The sequence below is a fragment of the Patiria miniata genome, unplaced genomic scaffold (assembly GCF_015706575.1).
Source record: "Patiria miniata isolate m_02_andy unplaced genomic scaffold, ASM1570657v1 HiC_scaffold_6, whole genome shotgun sequence".
Classification (NCBI taxonomy): domain Eukaryota; kingdom Metazoa; phylum Echinodermata; class Asteroidea; order Valvatida; family Asterinidae; genus Patiria; species Patiria miniata.
The window spans coordinates 16,675,661-16,701,955 of record NW_024037073.1 but is presented as its reverse complement, the minus strand read 5'-3'; the positions used below and the strand labels follow the sequence as shown (position 1 = coordinate 16,701,955).

General features: G+C 40.3%; 2 protein-coding genes across 3 annotated transcripts; both read left to right on the top strand.

Annotated features, from left to right (window-relative positions):
• Positions 1–1,934: 1,934 nt before the first annotated feature.
• LOC119743603 lies at positions 1,935–8,270 on the top strand. Of its 2 annotated transcripts, none has more exons than XM_038220017.1 (5): positions 1,935–2,205; positions 4,389–4,458; positions 5,402–5,494; positions 6,168–6,280; positions 7,007–7,134. In XM_038220017.1, exons 1-5 carry the CDS (start codon positions 2,137–2,139, stop codon positions 7,061–7,063), a joined length of 402 nt encoding a protein of 133 aa, XP_038075945.1. In that variant the 5' UTR covers positions 1,935–2,136; the 3' UTR covers positions 7,064–7,134. The 2 variants fall into 2 exon arrangements, with proteins under 2 accessions (XP_038075945.1, XP_038075944.1); XM_038220016.1 differs by having other exon boundaries at positions 1,943–2,205; positions 6,168–6,263; positions 7,007–8,270.
• Positions 8,271–16,811: 8,541 nt separating this feature from the next.
• LOC119743598 lies at positions 16,812–23,387 on the top strand. Its single transcript, XM_038220008.1, has 5 exons — positions 16,812–17,032; positions 18,497–18,575; positions 20,645–20,734; positions 21,548–21,643; positions 22,060–23,387. Exons 1-5 carry the CDS (start codon positions 16,958–16,960, stop codon positions 22,209–22,211), a joined length of 492 nt encoding a protein of 163 aa, XP_038075936.1. The 5' UTR covers positions 16,812–16,957; the 3' UTR covers positions 22,212–23,387.
• The last annotated feature ends 2,908 nt before the right edge of the window (positions 23,388–26,295 follow it).

Sequence of the window (26,295 nt, the reverse complement as noted above, 5' to 3'; positions counted from 1 at the left end):
TGTACAGCTAGCAGGCACAAACAACACTATTTTCGGGCCTAATATCGACCTCGAATAATGTTTTTTTTTTTCAATTTTTTTGACGGAATACTAGTAACAGATCCTTCAACTTGCCGTAAAAGTGGTTGGGGAAAAAAATAAAACAACAAAATACAAAAATTAAAAAGACCAGAAGCGGGCTAATACTGGCTCGATTGCGCCAAAACGGTTCCGTGTTGACGGTACAGACACCACAGAGTCGGAATTGGTCCAGTGCTCGCCCCATTAAATGGCAAATGGTAATGGTAACACCGTTCAGAGCCTACATCGGACCAGTGCTGGTCTTTGTAAGGCAAACAATAACAGCAAGACGGCGCCCAGCCTGAACCGACCATTGCAGGTCCTCTTACGATAAACCATGATGAAAAGACGGTAAAAGGCCTGAATCGGGCCAGTGTTGATCCCTTTATGGGAAACCATAATGGCAAGACGGTTCACAACCTTGATGGGACCGGTGCCGGCCATTTCAAGTCAAACTATCATAGCAAAAAGGTACATAGCCTGAATTGGGCCAGTGTTGGTCCTTTTACGGCAAACCATATGGCCGCCGTATTAAGTATCTATAGGGATAAACTAAAGACTTTTTTGACACGATTCCAAATACATGTAGTACTAATCCAAATTGTTAGTTGCGTTCCATGACCCTGTAAATATAATATGGCTAGACACCAAGATTTCGATCCTTAGTGGCTTAAAGATGTAATACACGTATTCGGAGATTTAGGTTTTAAATGGCGGCCATGTTTCAAATACAAGATGGCCACAATACTGTATTTGGATAAACTAACCATTTGAACCCTGAAAATGTATGTTTAGACACCAAAACTTTAATCCTAAGTGGCTCAGAAGATAAGATATTGGTAGATATAGGCCGCTATCTTTAAAATCCAAGATGGCCGCCATAATGTCATGGGAACAGTTGGTTCCTAGCAAAAATTGAAAGCTAAGGCATTCAGGAGCATGTATGGAAAATGTGGCGCTTTTGTCCGGAATGTCCACATCCATTTACTAAGCTGCCTGACTAAACCGTCTCTTCAAAACAGTCCCTGGTTTTTTACCCTGACACAAATCTCTTCAATCCTTTACAAATAACCTTTGAATAGATTCTGTCAACCTTTTCACTTTGGTTCGTGTGAATACGCACGCACTCGATGGCAAGCCGGTGGTATATGTCATGTAAAGTATAAATTACTACTTCACTGTCCCGTGTACACAACGAGTTGTGTTGTACATTGTATCAACACTGTGAAAGTCGATAGAGAATATTTTTGTAAATTGTTCCAACGTCGTCGTTCAGATATTAACCGTGTCCTTATTATGTCTGATATAAACGGGAGAAAACAAAACGTTAGTGTAAATGTCTGAATTTCTTTTCATAGTGCAGCAGATAGTGAAATAATTGGGGGAATTGTGTGACCATGAAATGAACTGAAACCCCCGGGGCGAGTCGAGACACAAAAAGCACCATTACAAAGCCGTCTCTTAGGAAGGTCTTGATGATGTAAAGCCAAATAAAAAAAAAACATGTTTAGCGTCCTGTCTTTTTAACAAAAAGGAAGCGGGAGGCCCCTTTTTCCCTCCAAAGTGGCCGCCCGACCGGACTATTTTCAATATGGCCGCCAGGCGTTTTTTTAAATGGCCGCCATCGGACTCAGGAAATGACATACCAGATGGGCTAGATGCAACAGACAAAGAGGCCAAAATGATATCACTGTTAAAAATTTATCATTTCTTTCGGCTTAGAGAATGAAAAAAAGGAGGCGGCGGACTCCAAAAAGGAAGAGGGCGGGGACGCTAAACATCCTTTTTTTTTGGCCTAACTATACACCTGATCAAGCTTTGGGAAACAACATTCTTTGTGAACAGATCCTTACAAAAGATCACTGAAGATTTGCATAAACCTTACGTGGCACTTTGGAGTCGTTAAACTAGAAAGGGAACAGTGGAAGCCGAGTATAACAGGCCACTCCTTGACGCAGATATTACATAAAGTAGAGTTGGGAATTGAGGAGAGTGTTTCGTGGGTCGTTGCAAAAGCATATCCCGATAAACCTTGCGTCCGATCTAGAAGAAAAGAAGATCTTCACTGTCTTCAAGATGTTTCGGTTCTTGACTGTGTCACTGGCCCTGTGCCTAATTCTGACTGGGGCTGTTCAGGGCTGGCCGGTAAGTTTGTTTCTTTGTCCGTGGTTTGGTTTTTGGAAGGAAGGATTCACTACACAGGCAGCTGTAATGAAACTGATTTTACATGCAGTCTTCAGTGTTACAATAAAACCAGTACTCCCCACGTCAGGCCCATATAACCTTGAGGTTAGGACAAGGGGTTGGGCCTTTTTTGTTTGTTTTTATTTGTGTTCTTTTTAAGAACATGGACACCATTTGCCAAAAACATTATGTATTTTGCCGATTCAAGGCCAATACAATAAATCTGACACAGGTTATATTAAAATGGGGTCCGCTCATAAGTCCGACGCCTCATAGGTCCGACGCCTCATAAGTCCGACAAAATCGCATCCCCTAACCAAATAAAGGCCCATAAGTCCGACGCTTCATAGGTCCGACGCCTCATAAGTCCGACGCCTCATAGGTCCGACGCCTCATAGCTCCGACGCCTCGTAAGTCCGACAAATTAATTGCCTCGTTTTTCCGTTGTCGGACTTTTGAGGCGTCGGACTTATGAGGCGTCGGACCTATGAGGCGGAATAAATAAATGTTATGCCTCACAAGTCCGACGCCTCATAAGTCCGAAATTTCGGACTTATGAGGTGTCGGACCTATGAGGCGTCGGACTTATGATACGGCCCCATTAAAATTAAAGTAAAATGACGAAATTTCAGCTTTGTGGATGTATATATATATTTTTTTTGACACTGTGAATATACATTTTCATTTTTCTCGACGCGAAGCAAGGCATGCGTTGAAAGCCCTCCCTTCAGTGTTCATTCATAAATACCCGAGACAGTTTACCCATTCCTCTTGGTCGAGAGCCCGTCACGTGGGTGGTTTTAAACCGTTGCCAAAACACCGCTGCGTTCTGCGCCACATCGCGCAGTACGCGCCAAGCGGGCGCTCCAATTTCCAAATAAGTGTTTCACAAAACCTGAAGTAACATTGTTGACCAAAATCGCTTGAAATTGTGAATTTATGACCGAGTGGGCCTACGTTTAAAGCCGGCTGCACCATGGGCTCCGTGCGCCAACGAAAGAGGGCGCCCTTTTACCTAGCAATGACGTCCCATGGGCGGGACATTTCGCTTGTTGACGCGCATCGTTCCTTGTGTGTGACGCACGTACACGTACACCAGGGGATTTAGTTGTACTATGTACACGCAGTGCTAGTGGTGGCCGCGCGTCGCGGCAAATTGCAGTCAGGCAAGATGGCGTCGGTCGGTCACCCCCAACTGTACTTTCTTTGCCAGTGAGGGGGTACTTGTTAACGGAGCGGATAGGGGACTGGTCACGGATAACAATTATCCGCGTCCAAGCCCCGCCAGTTTAAACGCATGCATTTTGTTTAAAACCGGCCAAGCACATATGTATTCCCTATTCTTCTATTAATACTTTTTTCACTTGCACCCTCTTTTGGTATGATATCCAGTTTGTCACTTAAAATTAATTCCTATTCACGGACATGTAACTGATTGCAAACTCAGTGGCGGATCGGGGACGGGCCGGGGGGGGGGGGCAGGGGGTGTTGTCTCTGTAGGCTGGCGAAAGCCAGGGTCTATGATATCTGAGCTGATTCGCTGATTAATTATGCAAGACAACCGCCTCTGGGCCTCTAGATTTTGACCAATCACCGGGCGATTTCTATATCGGGACTTAATTCGGTCAATTTGGACATTATTTGAAAAATAAAACAATGCCGTTTGGGTTTTTCTCCCGCAAATTTTCAGTCTTTTTCGATAGTTCGGTTCGAACCATAGCGAGAAAATGATGGTAATTCCTTTTCATGTATCAAATTGTGTTATCCTGTTATTTATATTCTTTCCCTAATAAAACGACAGTTTCATGTTTGACTATTTGCAAACCGTTACCATTTAACACAAAATGGACTTTTTTATTACAAATTTAATTTGTTGGTACTATGACAATCAGTGCCGTAGTTGCTACAAAATGCCTAAACGTGCGTGCCCATGAGTTTTATCTTCGGACCATGCACTTAGAGTATATACTTAACAATGTATTTTACTTGCTTGATTAAAAAAATAGGAAAGCTATAATTCGATAATGTCGAATTTGGGATCGGGTGGTATTCCGCTCGTTGGACCCCCTGGCTACGGCCCTGCGTGAACGAAAAGGTGTCTTTTTAAAGTGCGTTAAAATTTCCTCTCTCTGTTTTATCATCAGAACCGAGAGAATGAGCTGCTCAAACGTCTGATTCACGAGCTGAAGGAGATAAAAGAAGGAAAACGAGAGGGTGAGGAAATAATTGTATCACACTCAAAAATCAGTTCCCATCTTACGTGAACAATGCTAACGTTTGCCAACGTTTGCTAACGTTGGAAACGTTTGCGCGAGTGGTACCAACCGTTTACCAGCAACGTTTATTGGCGAACGTTGGCGACATAGGCTAATAACGGCCTGCCTGAGTCACTCGTTATGTTTCCCAAAAATAATGACCGACTCACACAATGAACTTATCTATCTTTCCGGACCTGACCGGAACTGAACTGAAGTGATCTTGCCGAAACTGACATTTTTCGTTTTCCTTCGCCATTGAGTTCACATGCTTATATATACAATAACGCTGCTATTCCAATTCCTGTCACAAGTATTTTGGAGGTTTTTACAAGCTGCTATAACCAACCAGAGACATAGGCTTACAGGGCGCCGCTATTTTGGCCCCATCAGTTTTCGAGGAAATTGCATTTTCGCCAAGCACATCTAACGAACGCAAGCACTTGTCTGTGACCGGAACGCAGCCCTGCGCTTCACTGTGTCATAACAGTTTCGCTAAATAATTAAACTGCTACATAAATGAACCATGCAGGTTATTGATCATAAGTTAAAGTGCAACACAAATGTGCTACTTGTTATTGCGAGACTTCATCTGAATACAAGAAGCAACTTTATCCCAGGATATTGCCACGGCTAAAAGTTAACCACGGGAACGAGGTTGATTACTTGTTTAACACGTCATTCTTACAATAACGCATGCGCAAGTAAAGTCTCAAGCAACTGTGATAACAAAGGAATGCCTGTGTCACCGTTTCATTGGATATCTTTGTGTTGAGTTCATTTACAACTGAAGCTGATATTAGTGATTGACCTGTGAGCATTTCACTAGTACCACCGCGATCATGAGCTAGGCATTACACTCTCGCGGCTTATGATTGTTATAATATAATGTTTGTTTTCAGAGTGCCAAGGAAACTTGAAGGATCTTAAGGAGTACGAAAAATATTTGTGCCTCGGCCGATCCTGCAGCTATATAGTCCTTAGTGGAGAACGAGGTGAGTGTTCGTAACAACGAGAACATTTTGTCACATTTCGACCTTTAGAGTGTTTTCGATCTACATGAATATTCCACTCAAAGAAGATTTTTTTTTTTGCGAATGTCCATAATAAGATAATAAGAGCGCTATATGTTCCAGTGGTTGGGGCATTCGACTCACATGCTCTGGTACGAGGGTTCGAACCCTGTCGAGGAAAATGGTGTTTGTGTTCTTGGGCAAGACACTCTGCTACAATTGCCTCTCTTCACCCAGGAGTATGAATAGGTACCTGTGAAGGTAGCCACCAGAATTCACTGATCTCGAGATGCTACAAAAACTGGTCTCATAACCTGATGAACAGGGGTAATAATTGGGAAGCACTTTGAGACCTTTGGTATACAGCGCTATGTTAGCGCCATATTATTATAATAATAATTACCCTGGATTGGACATTTGGGAGACATCCCCATAGATTTGTGCACAAAATTTTTAAAAATGTGCCCTAACCCGATATTCCCTTGTAATTTTTCCACGAAATTTGGTATGTTAACTAATTAGACCACGAGCAACAACTATAACCTAATTACGACAACAAAATTGTGCCTCTAAAGGGGGGCCTTTTATTATTATTATTGTTATTATTATAATAGGACAGTTGACCGTTGCGCTCTTCGTTCCTATTTATTCATAGTTCTAGATGTCGAGTATGATGAACGCGACGACACCAAAATTACCATTAATGTCAGGGACAAGGACAACAAGTTGCTGGACTCCAAATCACAGACAAGTGAGAATGCTTCAGAGGTCTCGTATATCGCGTTCGTTTTTAATTTAAAAAAATATTAAAAATGGAAGCTTTAGTTAAAGCTTCCTCTTCAAGAATTCATGAAAAGAATCCTCAAAGATAGTAACCACCATGCTGAGAAAATACTCCGAATATAAGATTAACGGACAGCTAATGTTACGAGCTGTGAATTGATTTTGGCCTTGCTTAAATGAAAGTCGATCATGCATCGCAAGACCCTCTGAAGGGCCAATTAAGGTGAAGTGGGGAAAGAGTGGGAAAGAGTGGAAAGGGGCTCGTAACAAATATTGAGAACTGTTAACATTGGAAAACATGGCTAATCATCGATGGGGGGAGAGAAGCTTTCAAATTGCAGCACCAAGACTTTGGAATTCCCTACCTGTAACTGTTTGGCTTTCAAATTCACTTAGCACATTCAAGAACAGTTTAAAATCCTACCTGCATAGGGAAGCATTTGGATGAATTTGTTTCTGCTTGCTGCTTGACGATGCCGCCTTTTTAGCATGACGTTGCATCTTGACGGGTGGAGGGTCGAGTCAACCAGGTGCTTCTTTATTCTTATTGTTTTTGGGTTGTTATGCAGTGCAGCGCCATGAGCGCCGCTAGCGGCGGATACCGGCGCTTTATAAATTTTCATTATTATTATTATTATTAATTAGAAATAAGAATTGTTTATTAATTAATCCTGCTCAAACTGTACTACGGATCTTTTTTTTTCTCCAAAGATTTCCAGCTGCCGTTCAGCATGGATTTCCCCAAGGGTGGCACCGACTATCGGGTGACGGTCAGCGCAGTCACTTCAGTCTTCGACAAATTAGCATACGTCATGTCGGCCTGTGTAGACCTGTCTCCCATCTAAACTAATACAACACCGACTAAGCGGAAGATTGCAGGACCCTTGTGACTTCATGACTACTGGCTTTGTTTTTTGATTTTTTTAATTTCTTGAGGAGATCGTTGTAGGTTGGCAGAATGTAGGTATTATTCACCACAAATTGTAACTTTCACCCATGCCCACCGCCCTCTACCGTTATGTGAAGGGTTTTTCTTACATATTTCGAAGCTCAAAGCATTTTGGGTGGTCGACAGTCGTTATATTTGGCTGAACTAATACAGCATCAAGAATGATTGATATTCAAAGCAAAATGATTGATTCTGTCAGATTGTTCTCCTCGCCTGTTGGTAAAGGTATCATCCATCCACACACATTGCTTGCGCAAGCGTCGTGCACATAAAGTACATACAGAGAGCTTGAAGAAAGTATTGGTCGGCTATAGGCGGTTGGGAGTTTAATTTGTCGTACTTTATTTTTGTACTACGTTTTACTTGCTGGTATTTGATAGTCCCTATTAAATCTGACGGATTTCTCGATATTAATGTTTATTTTTTTTGGAAAGTAGAGTGTACCTCACTTAGATCAAGTAGCAAACATCTTCTGAAACTGGCCACAACATCAACATCATATGGTGATAGAGCATTCTCTGCAGCTGCTCCCAAACTTTGGAATGAACTTCCATTGTCTATTAGATGTGCCAAGTCGGTAGATGATTTTCAGAAATTACTTAAGACCTATCTTTTTAACTGTAATTGAACAAAAGTCTGCATTTTATTCATGTTTTAGTTTTCATTTGAAGCGTTACTTGCATTTGTTTTTGTCCATGCATTTACTAGTAATAACAGTGATTGGGGTTTTTAATATTCAAATGAAGTTTTTACAGTATTTTAATGGTATTTTAACTATGTGCGGTACTGCGGTATTTAACAGTTTACAGTATTTTACATTATTTGGGATGTTTAATTTTATTTTACTGTTTCTTGTTCTACTGTAAAGCGCTTTGAGGAATCTTTGATTCATATTGCGCTATATAAATGCTGTTTTATTATTATTATTATTATTACCTTAATTGGGCCTACTGGTGATTTTCTATTTCATTTTTATTACCGGTATATGACGAATTAAAAAAACTGACCTTGCATATTATTACACCAGCGGAGCCTTGTGTCCAAAAATTATGAAAACACCAGCCGCTTTATGCCTATGCAATTCGGTCGGTACCCCGTACATTATATCAAAATGAATGATTACTGGGAACACTGGTTTGAACATGTAAGGTTGTAGCACCATAACCGGTCGATATAACTTTTAAATTTCTTTTCATTATAAGTATAATACTTTTTTGGCAGCAAATCGGATATTAAGCAATTTGCTAATAATCCATACCCTTTGGGAGTTAAATTTGAATAACATCTAGCACACTTACTTGCTCATAATACTTGGCACGTTTTAACTTGGAGTTCTCCAAACCAAAGACACTGTTGCCATTATCACATGATTCGGGGCAAGCTCTCTTATAGTTAAGTAATGCTATAGGTTCACATATTCCCGAATTATTGCCACGAATACCCCGATCTATCCCGAATGAAAATTCTTGATAGCATCGGGAGAAATTAGCCCCGATTCGCTGTTTCTAAGAATAACTTTATAAGAATGAAACAAAATAATCAGGAGCTGGGTACAAATTGGAAGCCGAATCAGACCGAACCAAGCCGAATGATTGCGATTTAGTGCAGAATAAAGCCGAATTGTAGTAATTTTGTCAAGAATAACCTTCGAATAACTCAAGAACCATCCAGAATGACCCAGAATTATGTCGATTTAGTGTATTCGTATTAAAGTTATTTGAATTCGTACATTTCCTGATACATTCGTAATGATTCGGCATGATTCTGGATTGTTATAATGCCAAAAATCATTGTACGAAACGTTTAAGAATGTTGTAAGAATATCCCGAATTAGTAACGAATACGATTAGTAAAGAATAAACCAAGAATCAAAACTGTTTCCCGAATCACCGCAATTTTTTTGAACATGTCCAAAATTGTCGGGGCGCTTCCCGATCTTTAACGATCTTTCACCGAACTAACAGAATCATCCCGAGGCAGCCAAGAACCATTCCCCGATTTACTCAAAAATTGCTATTCGCAGCGATTCGGCTTAAAAATCGGGAATGTGTGAACCTAGCATAAGAGACGCTCAGCATCAATACACCCGTTCCGAATGTTGAAGTTTTGAAGGAAAACTAAATGAATTGATTCAAGTGATTCCGCGTCAATCTGTCGTTCGATAAACAAGAACATACACCCAAATGGCGCCCCCTATTTTGCAAAGACGTTGCTCCTTCCACTGATGTTTAATACACATTGTAAAGCTTTCTTATGCTTTAAAAATAAAGGAACAAATACGGTTACGATGGTCGCTTGCCCTGTAACCCAAAGCACAACTGAGCGGAGTTATAGAGGTATTAAGGTGGTATACGTGACTTTATCTGAAGGCATCCAGAACAGATCGTGGCCAATGCTGAACAACTTGACCAAGGATGGGATGGTCACCACATGACGGTATTTTGCCGTGCCTATTGATGGGTTGGGTACTTTTGTACACCAGCTGTTAGTATACAGAGGCTGTCATTGGCGAATGTAGCTTTGCTCGCCTGCTATTATGGGATAGTTAAGGCTACATTAGTTTGTGTGTGCAGGTCAGTAAATCGGCCGAAATTGCCTTCGTCGACCAAATGACGATTTGTGAACGTTGTGAACTTGATGATTTGTCAAAAAGAAGGTTAGAATCCGTGCAGAGGACTGCGAGCTCGTATTTCTGTGAAATGTGGATGAAATTAGGTCCTAAAACGGCTCTTTTTTATGCAATGGAGCGTAGGTGTGCATTTCAAAAAGGCGATGGGCTTCTGGACTGCTTTTAGGGGTGAATTTCTTGGGATGGAATTTTCTCCCAAAAGTCATTGGTTAACCCCCGGAAAATTGAACAGAAAATAAAAGATGATGAAATCAGCTTAAATTTTATGAACGTTTGGAACACCTCAGAGAGTTGTGAGTATTTTTGTGGGCATTTATCATTGGGGTCTATGAACATTATTTACTGGTCTGCAACCTTGTAGACCCCGACGTTAATTAGGTGACAAAAACTGAGTAATATATTGATTCACGGGGGGGGGGGGGGGGGGGTGTTCTTCGACGCGCAGTCTTTGAGTCTTTTCTTTTCAGAATAGACCATAATGGGCAGCGGGCATCTTAAACGGCATCTTCTGTTATTTTTATTCAATAGCAATGAATTCACAAAAAGTTCACTTATGCATATATCGCGGCAAAACATAGGCACTGGCCTCTAAGGCCAAAAAAATAAAGTCTCCGGTTTCTGGTATGCGCGCGCGTCGCCGTAGCCATGCGCGTCGGCAAAATGAAAAAGTTCTTTTTTTTTCAATGAAAGATGATGTCTCAAAACCGCCAAATTCACTGGTTTGACTGGAATCCTGCTGCTGCACAATTTTAACGTGTTTTTGGAAGGGCTTATGATTGAGAATAAGCTTTATGTGGCCTCTCTGGACTCCCTTATATGTGCACTACGTTTAGTCGGGCACCATTTGCAGTCATCAGCCAACATTTGAGGCCAAAAAAAATCAGGTAAAAAAAAAAAAAAGCCGCGTCGCCGAACCACTTTTGGGGCAAGCTCCATACCAGAAACCGGAGACTTTTTTGGGGCCTAACATGGCTTGCTGCTACGCTAAAGGTTGCAGAACAGTAAATAAACTGCCATAGACCCCAATGATAAATGCCCCCACTTCAGAAATGCAAGAACAATACTCACAACTCTTCAAGGGGTTCGAGAAATCAAACTAAAGCTTATTTCATCAGCTTTGATTTTCTTTTCAATTTGTGAGGGGTGTTACAACTGATAATGTAGTAACCAACGGATAACGTATCACCAACCGATAATGTATCACAAATTGACCGATATTGTACATTATCACTAACCGATAATGTACCAAAAATTGACTGATAGTGTAGTAAAATTGGTATCCGATAATGTATCACGTGTCGACGGATAATGTAACTGCAAAATAAGTGTATCCGATAATGTATCACCACAGAACGGATACTGTATCAACCGATAATGTATCAAAAATCAACCGATAATGTATCAGTATGGGGAAAAGGTGTACACAAATGTTTGTTTTATGTCCGATTATCCCGCCCCACTTTTTGACCAGGGAGGGGGGTCTGGGCTAGTTGATCACCACTACCCCTATTATTTTGTATTTAGAGAAAAAGGGCAGATTTTGAGGTATTTTTCAAACTTTCCAACCGCCGAAATGTATTAAATAGTACTGAGCAAGGGAGAAAAAATATAAATAGCTTGAAATGCGCTGGGACGTCTGTATCATGAACAGCGCCCCCAGTGTCATGTGGTCTCCAGCAAGGCCCCCCCCCCCCCGTTTGTATTTCACGGCCAGGACTTCTTTTTTTTGGCTATCCCCCATCCCCAAGTACCCAGCACAGATTTACGCTACTGTTGCAGGGGCGGATCCAGGAATTTTCGCGGGGGGGGGGGGTCATCAGCAAAACAATCTGAAAATGTACACAGGATTTTCTTTCCGGACACTTGGCCTCCGAAAAATAAAAAACTGGGGGAAGGGGGGTATATTTCAATAGTGGACGCTGTTCAAATTTGACAATTATTAACACTGGATTACAGAATGGTGTAAAAATACCCCCAACTAAGCTGCCTCCGTCCGCATTTTGAACAGGCGGACATTATACCAGTAATTTTTTTGGGGGGGTGTCACAGCAGAGGGGGGGGGGGTGCATTATTTTTTTTAGGAGTATGCAACTTGTTTTGGGACACAGCTGCAGCTGGGACCCCCCCCCCCCGGATCCGCGCCTGTGTTGGAATCAAGGAAACGGCAGGCTCGTGACGTTTGGACTCCAAACTGTATGGGTTCAACAAACTGAAGTCAGTGGGTAGACAAATAACAAATGACGTCACATGCGAACGGTGCCCCCCCCCTAAAAAAGCCGGGGCATTATTTTGTACGGAACAGTAATTTTGTGTACATGATTGCAGGATTTTATCAGCGCTCCCCGGTGAAAATATGGCACGACCCCCCCCCCCCCTCATCCCCCTCCCCCCTCATCCCCCTCCCCCCTCATCCCCCTCCCCCCTCATCCCCCTCCCCCCTCATCCCCCTCCCCCCTCATCCCCCTCCCCCCTCATCCCCCTCCCCCCTCATCCCCCTCCCCCCTCATCCCCCTCCCCCCTCATCCCCCTCCCCCTCATCCCCCTCCCCCCTCATCCCCCTCCCCCCTCATCCCCCCACTAAATGAGCAGTAATGCTGTGATTGTGCCCTTTTCAAATCTGTAAGAAAAAAAATCGACTGGGGTCGACAAGGGACCCATGAAGCTTGATCGCATCTACACTATCTTCTACGATTGCCGCCCAAATCCGGTAAACTTGTTACATTGTATCTTTTGTGACAGCTCAAGTTACATGATCATTTCAGATGGTAGTTTTGCTATACACATGCCTCGCCACTGTGTTCCCGGTTCATCCACAGCGCGTATTTTGAATGATGCAAAATTATTGGGGGAGGGACAACCTCGTCCCCAGTGCTTACTTTATTTCCAACCGCGTTTCCAATAGTAAACCCTGGATAGGAAACTTTCTTCCTGTATCCTGATTGGATACCGCAATTGGCTAGTAATGAATTTTTATCGTGTACTTGGTGCTATATATTCACAACGTGCAGTACGTGTTTTCGCGATCATTCGTCCACGCCTTCTCGAAAATACTAATTTCCTTTCCAATTTGCTCATATTAATATGAAATATGATACTGCATGTTGTCTCGATAAGATCGTAACAGTTTGATTTCAAAAATCGTGTTTTCGTAACTCACGCCGTGCTCGCGCTGCTACGAATTGACAATGTTTTTACCCCAGACACCGCATACAGAAACAAACGCTAATGTGTAACGCATATCCAGGCACCAGACTGTTCCTCATTTGCATACGTGTGCAAAAATCTTGCACATGCAAATGATCCAATACCAGGGTGAGAGAGCAGGTAGTGGTGGGCGCGTACTGCTCGACACCCTGGGCACGAGGTTGGGGGAGGGAATAGTCTGGGAGACCATCGCAAGTTAAATTGAACGTATGCGCGCGCCGACGTTGCCTGACGCTCATGCGAAGACACTGCTGCTAATAGCCACATTCTGGCACATTCTGGAAGTGGTGTGGAGCTTTGCGTGCGAACCAGTACAGTACAGTACACACATGCTGTGTCCCGTCCATTGATCTCCATACGGGGATCAATGGTCCCGTACGTCCATGTGGCTCTCAAAAGTGGTAAAACGCGCCCTCTTGTGTCGCAGCACGGAGCCCATATGGAGGTCAAATGTCTGGAGAAAAGAATTTGTCCACATTTCGGCGCGGATGTGCGAGTGCGGTTACCCCCCCCCCCGACATCAAAAGCTGGATACGCCACTAGCCTAGGCCCACTTGGAAGTAGAGCGTCTCCAAACCAGAGCAACTCCCTACCTCCCAAATTAAAAAAAAATATTCTTAATGATAAACTTCCTTGAGTGGGGACTCATCATAGTAAAGACACTTATTAGACTTTAATTAATTTGCAATATTTCCACCTTTTCCCAATACTGATACATTATCGGTTGATTTTTGATACATTATCGGTTGATACAGTATCCGTTCCGTGGTGATACATTATCGGATACACTTATTTTGTAGTTACATTATCCGTCGACACGTGATACATTATCGGATACAAATTTTACTACACTATCAGTCAATTTTTGGTACATTATCGGTTAGTGATACAATATCGGTCAATTTGTGATACATTATCGGTTGGTGATACGTTATCGGTTGGTTACTACATTATCAGTTGTAACAAGGGGTTTAACGGATGACCTTTAGGAGAAACTTCCATCCGAAGATGATCAGACCTTTAAAATAGTCCTGACGCCCATCGCCATTTAAAAAAACGATGCCTACACTCCATTGCCAAACAGAGCGCTTGTAGGGCCCCAATTTCATCCAAATTGCACAGAACAACAAGCTCACAGTCCTGTGCACAGCTTCCACCATATTGAGATAATCAAATGTTGCATATATTAAGCTCCAAACACGTCATAGAGGCTCCCTCAAGTCTACCGATTCCGATTCCGACCATGAATTCAATTCTAATATTCTCGTCCATTTTCTGATACTTTTCGCCATATTAAACCGATTGAAATCGCACCTCGCCAGTATTCCTCTCATATCTGAATGCTGAGAATTAATATTTCTACAGCTTTTAGCCACAAACTTTTCTGTCGTATACTCAGTGCAGAATTTTATTATGCCCATGCAAAAGAAAAGTACCCATAAAAGCCATTTTATGATGAAATTAGCATATGTTGCATAAACTCCAACGACGTTAGAGGTTTCCGTCAAGACTACCGTTGTCATAAATTCAGTGCAGAATTTTATTATACCCATGCAAAACACCAAGGAAAAAAACAAAATAAAAGCAATTTTATTTTAAAATTAGCATAATTATGTTTCATAAACTTTAACGACGTGAGACGCCCTGTCAATGTCGTAACCTTAGTGCAGAATTTTATTATGCCCATGCAAAAGACAAAAAAGAAAAGAAGAAAAAAAGCCATTTTATTTTAAGATTAGCATAATTCTGTTGCATAAACTCCAACGACGTTAAAGGCTTCGTTAACTCTACCAATAGTCCCAACTGGTTGTATGCTTGAGTAGCCATCCATGCAGCACCAGATGTGCGCTTCCTGATAGGCCTACAAGTCTTGTCGAGGTAGCAACAAGTTCAACTGCAGGTTGTGTGATTTTCTTTGTGAAAAACACAGGGTAATGGGTGCAGGGTAAGGGAGGGGTAATGTGCGGTTCAATTATGATTAAGTCACTGTAAACGCAAGAAAATATGCCAGCCCAACCACTCTGCATTTGTAACTCAACAAACGCGAACCTCTAGTTGGAGTTGTTACGATTAATCTTCGTTCTTTCTTTCTTTTTTCCGGACAATAAGTTTCCGCGGGTTTTCTCTTAAACGATATATGGTATGAACTTGTAACTTTCAACATATATCGACCCTCATCCCTAGTGGTGCATATTACTCTGACGTCATGATGACATCATTGGGTGTCAAATTACAAGCGATTTTAGAGGAAAAAGTGGCCGAATACTTTCACCTATAACTCTTAAACAAAATGATAATTTATGTTCCAACTTTGCAATCAGATAGACCATTAGTTGATAAACATTTTACGTGAACTCGCTTGACCTTTACTTCCGGGTCTACCGGAAGGTCAAAGTTACGTGAATTCAAAATGAAGACTTTAGCCTGAAATCAAAACAAAGCAAAATTTCTTCCAAACGGTTTACGCTATGATCATCAAACCTAGTGTGAACTTGTAACATGTTGCGAAGATGTTATAATCTTTGTAATGGCATCATAACGTCATCAGGTATCAAACTACAAACGATTTAAGGGCAAATTTAGACAAAATAGTTTGCGCTATATCTTTTGAACTAAATAGAGTATCGTGTTCGTTTTTTCGTGAGGTTGTAGACTATGCCTAGAGAAACATTTCTTGACACCGCTTGACCTTTACTTCCGGTGTTACCGGAAGTGCAATAAAATCAGAATATAACTCAAAAGCGGAAGCATTTTACTACACAAATATAAATTATGCAAGTGTTAAGTGAGGAATACCGGACACAAAAGTTTGATGACGTCATCATCCGAAAGGGCGACCCCTAGCGGCACATAAAAAGAGAGTTTTGCTTTCTTTAATTTTTAAACCATCCTTCCAAATTTTACCAAATCGCTCCTTGATAATCTCTGATTAACCACAGATAACTTGCCAAGGTTTAAAATTCATGACGTCATCAGACCGGAAGTTACTTTTAAGGAGAATTTAGAAAAGGATCATATTTTTAATTTAATTCTATCATTTGATCCCTGTCATATCTTCGTAGGCTAAATAATGATATCCATTACAATGATCACCTTTGGATATATAATGCTGTGACGTCATCAAACCGGAAGTTAGGTGTTATTATTACGTCATCAAACCGGAAGTTAGGTGTTATAATACAAACAATTATATTTCCCATATTTTAATACGTTATTTTAACTTCACAATGAAAATGTATCCTCTCCGAAATTTATCAGTATTCACTTACCGTTTTGACTGATGACATCATCAAACCAGAAAAAAAACCTTTTTTTGCGCACATAAAATGTTAACTGAAATTTATCACACCGTTAAAGATACCAGTAACAAAATAATCAATTGTACTGGAAGGGATTTAATTTCGTGATCCTGGTTCTACACAAACATATATTCCTAGCTTAACTGGGCAGTGTATAATGAAAAGGCTGTCCGCCCGACCACTCTGCGTTTGTAACTCAAACAAACGCGAACCTCTAGTTTTCAATTTGTGACCATAGAAATGAACTTAAACCCTCGGGCAAGTCGAGACACAAAGAGCCCCTTTACAAAGCCGTCTCTCAGAAAGGTCATGCTGTAACTATACACCAGATCAAGCTTTGGAAAAAAAAAATTTTTTTGAATAGAATGCGACAATTTGAATAAAAAAAACCTATACCACTGTGGTGTCGCTGAACCAGAAAGTGCACAGTGAAAGCCGAGTACAACAGGCCACTCCTTGACGCAGATATTAAATTGATAGAGTTGGGAACTGTGGAGTGTGCGTTGTAGGTCGTTGCATAAGCATATCGCGATAAACCTTGCGTCCGATCCAGAAGAAAGAAGATCTTCACCGTCTTCAAGATGTTTCGTTTCTTGACTGTGTCACTGGCCCTGTGCCTGATTCTGACTGGGGCTGTTTCTGCTCAGTTCCGGAAGGTAAGTTTGTTTCTTTGTACGTGGTTTGGTTTTTAGAAGGAAGGATCCACTACACAGGCACCTGGAATGAAACTGATGTTGCATGCAGTCTACAATGTTACAATAAGACCAGTGCTCCTCACGTCAGGCCCATATAATATAACTATGGTGTTAGGGCTAGGGGGTTGGGCCTTGTTTTGTTGTTTTTAAGGAAATGGACACTATTTGAAAAAAGCTCTTATAGATTTTGCTGATTCAAGGCTAATTAATACAATCAATCTGAAACTGGTTAATAAAAGTAAATACAATTTCAGCTTTGTTGATATATTTTTCTTTGAACACTGTGAAAATGAATCTTCATTGAAACTTCACATGAGTTTCATATCAAACCTTCCTCACCTGACCTGAAAGCTAGATCCACCTCTGAAACTGCATTTAAAATGTACACTCAACCAAAAAAGAAAGTCCCCCCCCTTAATACTTGTTTGTCCAACTCAAACCTCTTGCTCAAATTACGACTGATCAGTACAGAAATTCCTTAGCAATCAAGCCATACTCTTTGTTTGGCCCAAAACGGTGACAATTTGTACACAATTATGCAACTTATGACAAATGCTACCGAAAAAAATTGCAATTTTGTATACGTGTAAGGGGAGTGTGCACCACAAACTTGCACATATACAAAGGTGCAACTGTTTGCGGTATCATTTGTCATAAATAACTGCACGAATTCGTACTCATTATCACTGTTTTGGGCCAAATAAAGAGTACGGCTGGATAGCTAAGGAATATCTGTAATGATTAGTCGTTTTTTGAGCGAGAGGTGCTCTCGATAGTTCGGTTTGAACCATCGCGAGAAAATTATGGTACTCTCTTAATTCCAAAGAGTGAAATTAGGTGCTAGACGTTTTAGAGTGAAAATCACTCTCATTTTCGATTGAAATAGTCTGAAATATAAAACACTTTAGTCGAAGAAATTTCACTCTAAAACGTCTAGTCCCTAGTTTCCGACTGTGGGAGTGAATCTTCACTCGAATGGAGTGAATTTTCACTCTTTGGAATTTAGAGAGTAATTCCTCTCTGTCACAATGTGTTATCCTTTTGTTTATTTTCTATCCATAATATAATGACAGTTTCATTTTTGAATATTTACAAATATGCAAAAAAGAAATCGACATTTTTTAGTTATTCCCCCCACTAAAACAATCAATGCCGCAGTTGCTGTAAACCTAAACGTGCGCATGGGTTTATTCCTCAGACAATACAGTCAGAGTACTAATCAAGTTTACTTGTTTAATTAAAAGTTGACATCTAAAAGTCGATTACGTCGAATTTGGGAAGAGTCGTTCCGCTCGTTCGACCATCTCCCCAACCATCCCCTGCGTGCATGCAAACTAGGTCTTTTTGAAGTGCGTTTGATTTATAATTCAACGAGATATTAACGAATCGCACAATTTTGTCTCTCTCTCCCTTTCTTATTATCAGAACCAAGAAAATCAAGAAAAAGAGCTGCTCACACGTCTGATTCACGAACTGAAGGAGATAAAAGAAGTAAAACGAGAGGGTGAGGACATCATTTATCACATCTAAAATTCAGTTCGCATACCTTACGTGAACAATGCTAACGTTTGCCAACGTTGGCAAGGTTTGCGCAAGTGGTACTAAACGTTTGCCATCAACGTTGGCGAACGTTGGCGAAGGTTGGCGACCGTTGGCAACAAAGGCTAATAACGGCCTGCCTCAGTCACTCGGTATGTTTTCCAAAAATGACCGACGCACACAATTAACTCAATGATCTTGCCGGGCTGACGTTTTTCGTTTTCCTTCTCCAGTGAGTTCACATGCCTATACTTAATATTAATGGTGTCATTCCACTTTCTATCACAGGTATTTTTGAGGTTTTTAAAGACTGTCATAACCAACCAGAGACATAGGCCTACAGGGCGCCGCTATTTTGGTCACGTCAGTTTTTGAGGACATCATCGTTCCAATTGGGGTTTGCATTTTCGCAAAGCCTATCTAACGAACGCAAACACTTCTGTGTGACCGGAACGCAGCCCTGCTACATAGATGAACCAGGTTATTGCAGTCGAGTCTATATCAGATCACCAGTTAAAGGGAATATACAACATTTGCAAACATCGAAAAACAAAACTGCCAAATTATTATGAAAAACCTTACTAGACTGTTAGTGAACGACAGTCTAAAGCATCCTGTAAAATTATGGCACCTTGTGTGCTGATATTTTCAAGTATTTTTGTGTCAATTTCCAACGCTGGTCGGCCGCCAGCGTTGGAAAAACACTGACTTTTTTTCAAATAGTGCCCCCAATTGTCCATATTTAGTTTGTCTGAATTTTGTTTGCAATTGATTACACATCTATGAATAGATACAAGCGTTCTAGACTGGTTCCCTGACCTTATTATTCCCTGACGTCTATAAATTGCTCCATTCCAATTTAAGTGGTATCAGGAAACCAGACTAAAAGAACACGATTGTTTTCCTTGATTTTTCCAGAATTTACCGATCACAAAACTTCAAGCAAGTCGGTGTAACAATATTTGCTATAAATATTAATTCCCCCCCAATCCATCCATTTCTGAAAATAACAGCAAAAGCAAATGCTGTATATTCCCTTCAAATTGCAATTAATGTGTTACTTGTTATTGCGAGACCTCATCTAAAATGAAAGAAGCAACTTACCATCTCAAGATATTGCCACGGCTGAAAGTAAACCACGGGAACGAGGTTGATTACTCGTTTAACACGTCATTCTTACAATAACGCATGCGCAAGCAAAGTCTCAAGCAACTGTGATAACAAAGGAATGCCTGTGTCACCGTTTCATTGAATATCTTTGTGTTGAGTTCATTTACAACTGAAGCTGATATAAGTGATTGACCTGTGAGTATTTCGAGGCCCGCTCATAAGTCCGACACCTCATAGGTCTGACGCCTCATAAGTCCGACGCCTCATAGCTCCGACGCCTCACAAGTCCGACAATTAAATTTACTTTTATTTCTGTCCATAAGTCCGACACCTCATAAGTCCAACGCCTCATAAGTCCGACAGCCATTATTAATTAATACAAACATTGCGTTAAATGTCAGAATGTTAGCGCCTGTTATTGTTAAAGTTAGCGACTATACTTTGATATTAAGGGATGCACCAGACACCCCCCCCCTTCCTCCGGATTTACACCCGCAGCATCAACCCTTCCGCCAAAAACTGCGCGCTGGCGGACTGATCTACGGCCAGTTAATTCTTGATGTGCACAGTGCGCCGTTCGTAAGCAGACAACCTCGCGGGCTTAAAACGTCGTAATTTGTTAAATATCGTTTTTGCCTTGTTGGACAAATGAACCTTTTCTGGTAACGGCCCATAGCCCCGACGCCTCATAGGTCCGACGCCTCGTTTTCCCGACGTTGGACTTAATATGAGGCGTCGGACCTATGAGGCGGAATAAATACATTTTATGCCTCATAAGTCCGACGCCTCATAAGTCCGAAATTTCGGACTTATGAGGCGTAGGACTTATGATACGGCCCCAGTATTTCACTAGCGTACACCACCGCGATCATGAGTCAGGCCTACACTGTCGCGGCTTATGATTGTTATAATGTTTGTTCTCAGAGTGCAACGGAAACTTGAAGGATCTAGACAAGAAATTGTGGTATTGCTACGGCCGAATCTGCTCCTATGAAGTCCTTGATGGAGAACGAAGTAAGTGTTCGTTTATTTTTTTTGCGATTGTTCATTATAAGGGCGCTGTGTTCCAAAGATTGGGGTGTTCGACCCACATGCCGTGGTACGTGGGTTCGAACCCTGTTGGGAAATATGGTGCTTGTGTTCTTGGGCAAGACACTCTGCTACAATTGACTCTCTTCACCCAGGAGTATAAATGTGTACATATGAAGGTAACGATCAGAATTCGCTGATCTCGAGCTGCTACAAAAACTGGTCTCCTGACCTGATGAACAGGGGTAATATTTGTGAGGCACTTTGAGACCTTTAATATAAAGCGCTATGCAAGCACCACATTATATTATTTTTTATTATTGTTATAATGATGATGATTTATAAAGCACTTTCAAAATCTAGTAAATAAAAGACCAATTCATAGGCTTTTTTAGTACAAGAATCATTGAAGTCACTCATGTACTTTTCCAGTTACGGAATTTTAAACACAACCACCGTTTTAAGTTCAGTCCACGGAATACAAAAAAGGTGTGCGTTCTTTCAGCAAAACGAAACAATTCACGCACATCCCCATGTGATTTGTTTTCGTTTTGCTGAAAGAACACTTACCTTTTTGTAAAATTCCGTAACTTGAGAATTACGTGAGTGATTTGAATTATTCTCGTACTAAAAGAAAGCTTATGAATTGGGTTTTCATATCCAAGATTTTGAAAGTACCACATGCAGAACTTCACTAAAATAATGGTCCCGACATTCGGGTGTTTTTTTTTTTTTGCTCATTCTGTTACAATATGACAGTTGACCGTATTTGCACTCCTCGTTCCTATTTATTCATAGTTCTAGATGTCGAGTATGATGAACGCGGCGACACCACAATTACCATTAATGTCAGGGACAAGGACTACAAAAAGCTGGACTCCAAATCTGAGACCGGTAAGAATGCTTCAGAGGTCTTGTATGGAAAAAAAATTGATTGATTGATTGATTGAGTGATTGTATATCGCTTTCGTTTTAAAACTTTATTAGAAATTGAAGCTTTAGTTGAAGCTGCCTCTGCAAGAATTCATGAAAAGAAACCTTAAAGATAGTAACCACCATGCCGGGAAAAATACTCCGAAGATAAGATTCACGTGCTGTTAATATTACCAACTGTGAATAGATTTTGGCCTTGCTTAGAATAAAAGTCGATCATGCATCGCAAGACCCTCTAAAGGGCTACTTAAGGTGAAGCGGGAAAAGAGTGGAAAGGGGCCCGTAAAACAATATTAAGAACTGCTCATTAGAACTAAGAATTGTTTTGTAATTTATCCTGCTCAAACTGTACTGCGGAATCTTTTTTGTCTCCAAAGATTTCTCCTTGCCGTTCAGCATGGCTCTCAGCTCCGGCGGTACCGACTACCTGGTGACGGTCAGCGCAGTCACTGCGGCACCTGACAACGAAGGATACACCATGTCGGCCTGTGTAGACCTGTCTCCGAACGAAACTTACAACACCGACTAAGCGGAAGATTGCAGGACCCTTGTGACTTCATGACTACTGGCTTTGTTTTTTTTATTTTTAAAATTTCTTGAGGTGGTCGCTGTAGATTAGCAGAATGTGGGTATTATTCACCGCAAATTGTAACTTGCACCCATGCCCACCGCCCTCTACCGTAGAACACTTGCAAGGTTATGTGACGGGTTGTTTTCCTTCACAGTTTGAAGCGCAAAGCATTTTGGGCAGTCCACAGACGTGACATTTGGCTTAACTTACATAGCATCACATTAGATTGATATCCAAAGCAAAATGTCAGATTTTGTCAGATTTTGTCAGATTCTCCTCTTTGTTGGTAATAGTGGGGCTGTTAAGGTCAAATATGATACAATTGTGGGCTTTGTGACTAAGGCCTGAAACCTCGCATGTTGTTTCTTCATGCCATAAAGAAAATGTTCAAATGTGGAGACATTTCATATTTGACCTTTGGTGACCTTTGATAGGTCGTTGATCTTTACTTACACCATTTATAATAATTATTCTTGAAAACACCAATTTCCTATCACCTCAGTCTATGTCATAGGTTTCCAGTATAGGGAAATAATGATCAGATGTGAACAAAAATATCATACTTGACCTCCTGTGACTTTTCAGAGGTCAATGACCTATATATACACAGTATTTATAGTTCTTCATAAGATTTACGCCTTGAAACCCAACTTTTTTTAAGACCCAACTCTAAAAGTTAGGTGTTCATGCCATGAAAAACATTTTCATATAAATGGCACTTCATATCTGACCTCTGGTGACGTTTAAGAGGCCAGTGAACTTTGTATACCCTATTTATGAATATCTATAAGATTTACTATAAAAAAACCCCACTTTTATGACCCAAGTCTGAAAGTTGGCTCTTCGAGACATGAACAGAATTTTCAAATGTGAACATTCATATTTGACCCCTGGTGACCTTTAAGAGCTCTATAAATGTTGCATACACTATTTGTCACTATTTATCATATTCAATATTCCGAATGCCACTTTTTCATGACCAAGTCTAAATAGTTCAAAAACTCTAAGTTGTTTCGTTCATACTGTTTCTGTTGTTTGACGAGTTCTCGTGAAATTTTACTGGTGATTGTGAGACATTATGAATAATTACTCGACGGAACATGGAGTGAATATATTAAATTTTTCTTCAGATATTGCCCGAACCATGAGTGTCTTCTTTTATTCAATGCTTGTGTGGCATCCGTGTTGACTGTTTGGGTAGTGGAGACCACCATGCATGTGGCGCGCCCTCTATTGAAATAAAATTATAGTATTAAACCGCTCAGTACATTTGTCTCCGTACGAAAAAAGAAAAGAAAAAGAAATTGTAGTTGAAATATTTTTTTTGGGGGGGGGGGGGGAAATGCTCTTGAAAAAAAGTGAAACAAAGGAACTCCTTTGGATTTTCTTGGATAATTGCACAAAAAGTGGTGACTTTTTTGTCATGAACGATGATTTTATTGGAATTTTTTTTGTCACGTTCAAAACACATAAATTGTTTCGATCTCATTTTCTTTCTCGTTGGACGAATCCCAATGAAAATATACTCCTGAATGTGATACATCATGGACAATTATTCGACGGAATTTCAATTTAATTCAATCAGTAAATCGTGAAATATCAGCCGAAACACAGAGTATTTTTGTCATGTGCGATGACATTATTTGATTCGTTTATATTATTTTTGTTGTTCAACAAGTTTTAATGAAGTTAATCTGGCGGTCGTAAGACATTATGAACAATTAATCGAGGAAATATTGAGGTTATGCATTCAGTATTTCTGGAGATATTGCCCAAACCATGAGTGTCTTCTTTTTACTCAATAATAGTGAGGCATCCGTGTTGACGCTGCTTAACCTTATACCTAACTGTTGTCATTTAATCTTACCCTTTATTAGTAATCACTGTGTACATAACTGTCATATATATTACTACTGACCTTTCTTAATTTATACATGATTGTACATAATTGTAATGAATGACATCATTGAAATAAATGTTTCCAAACAAACAAAAGAACACTGTGCATGTGGCGCGCCCTCTATTGAAAAACAAGTATTAAACCTTGAGCTCTTGGTACTTTTGTCTCCGTAAGAAAAAAAAAGACCGAAACGTGTATAGTTGGAAAAAGTGTTTGGGTAAAATGCTCTTGTAAAAAAGTGAAACAAAGGAACTTCTTAAGAATTAATTTGATTATTGCTCGAAAAAGAGTGTGACTTCTCTGATCATGAACGTTGCTTTCGTTCAGAGTATTATGTTTCACCTTTTAAAACACTAAAACTGTTTCGATTTCATTTTCCCTCTTGTCGATTCGCATGAAAATTTACTCGTGAATGTGATACAGTATGAAGAATTATTGGACGGAATTTCAATTAAATACAATCAGTAAATCGAGTCTTATCACCCGAAACATAGAATATGTTTTTGTCATTTACGATTACATTAATTGATTCGATCATATTATTTTTGTTGTTCTGACGAGTTCTCATGAAATTCAACTGGCGATCGTGAGTAATTACTCAAGGAAATATGAGTTAAAACATTCAGTATTTCTTGAGATATTGCTCGAACCATGAGTGTGTCTTCTTTTTACTCAATACTATAGTGAGGCATATCCCATTCGTGTTGACGCTGCATGCTATAGGCCGTCACCATAGTGACCAATGTGTGCATGTGTCTCAGTGCGAGAAGAAAAAACCCGAAAAGTGAATAGCTGGAAAATAGTGTTTGGGTAAAATGTCCTGTAAAAAAGTGTAACAAATTAACTTATTTTGAAATTTCTTGGATTATTGCTCGAAAACGAGTAGGACTTATTTTTGTCATAAACGTTGCTCTCGTTCAGATTTTATATTTCACGTTTAAAACACTAAATTGTTTCGATCTCATTTTCTTCCTTGTTGGAATAATTCCGATGAAAATATACCCGTGAATGTGTGAATGTAACACATCATGAAGAATTATTGGACGGAATTTTAATCAAATACAACAAGTAAATCCTGACTTATCACCCGAACCATAGAATATTTTTGTCATGTACTATGGCATTAATTGATTAGGTCATATTATTTTCGTTGTTTAACGAGTTCTCATGAAATTAGACTGGCGATCGTGAGACATTATGAACAATTGCTGGAGGAAATTCTATTCTGAACTCAGTACAGAATCATGGGTGTACCGTTACTTTAGATACAAACAATATTCCAAATGAAATATTTTACTGCCTTTGCTCATATGATTTTCTTAAACTGTGACATTTGATTTTGATTTTGATTACTTAACCAGATATCTCTAGAAACAAAAGGCAGAATACCCAATGAGGCGTTACAAATAAAGACAGATTACTCAAATTTGGGGTACAGTATAAGTCCTTTCCATCTAGGGTCAAGGGCGGATCCAGAACACAATTTTTTGGGGGGGCCAAAAAAAATGTTGGTCCCCCAAAAAAGTGGGTCAAAAAAATTACGGCGTGGGATCGGGGCCCGGTTAAGGGCCCCGACAATTTGTTGGATTCTAGATGCTCTGTGGTGCGATCTGAGGCAACTTCTGACCACTTTAACCAATGTTTTTTTGAGGAAAAGATGGTGGTGTACTCATTGCCTGCCTTTATTGCGATGTCACATAAAAAAAAAAATTGGTTTCGTTTTTTTTGGGGGGGGGCCATGGCCCCCTTTGGCCCCCCCTGGATCCGCCCTTGTCTAGGGTGCGTTCAATTTTCAAAAATCGAGCTCGATCTTCTTGGGATCACAACGGAAGGTTAGTTTTGTATGAAATCACACAAAGCATTAACCAACGTTCTAATCATTACCTTATTTCTTTTCCCGTCATAATTGATTGAAATCATACCTCACCAATTTTCCTCTCAAATCTTAATGCAAAAACAAAAATTAAATTTTGTACAGTCTAGCCAAGTCTAGCCTTTGTTTGCTGACAGCAGAATTGTATTATGCCGAAGCAAAGATAAAAGCATAAAACATTTATAGGCCTAAGCATAATTATGTTTCATGAACTACAAGGACGTGGAGGCTCCGTCAAACTCCATACTGAAGTCTACTGATACTGATTC

Coding starts and splice junctions, on each gene's coding strand:
- LOC119743603 (XM_038220016.1), top strand. CDS start 2,137: ATGTTTCGGTTCTTGACTGTGTCACTGGCCCTGTGCCTAATTCTGACT. Junction 2,206..4,388: donor GGGCTGTTCAGGGCTGGCCG/GTAAGTTTGTTT, acceptor TTTTATCATCAG/AACCGAGAGAATGAGCTGCT. Junction 5,495..6,167: donor AGTCCTTAGTGGAGAACGAG/GTGAGTGTTCGT, acceptor ATTTATTCATAG/TTCTAGATGTCGAGTATGAT.
- LOC119743598 (XM_038220008.1), top strand. CDS start 16,958: ATGTTTCGTTTCTTGACTGTGTCACTGGCCCTGTGCCTGATTCTGACT. Junction 17,033..18,496: donor TTTCTGCTCAGTTCCGGAAG/GTAAGTTTGTTT, acceptor TCTTATTATCAG/AACCAAGAAAATCAAGAAAA. Junction 21,644..22,059: donor GGACTCCAAATCTGAGACCG/GTAAGAATGCTT, acceptor TTGTCTCCAAAG/ATTTCTCCTTGCCGTTCAGC.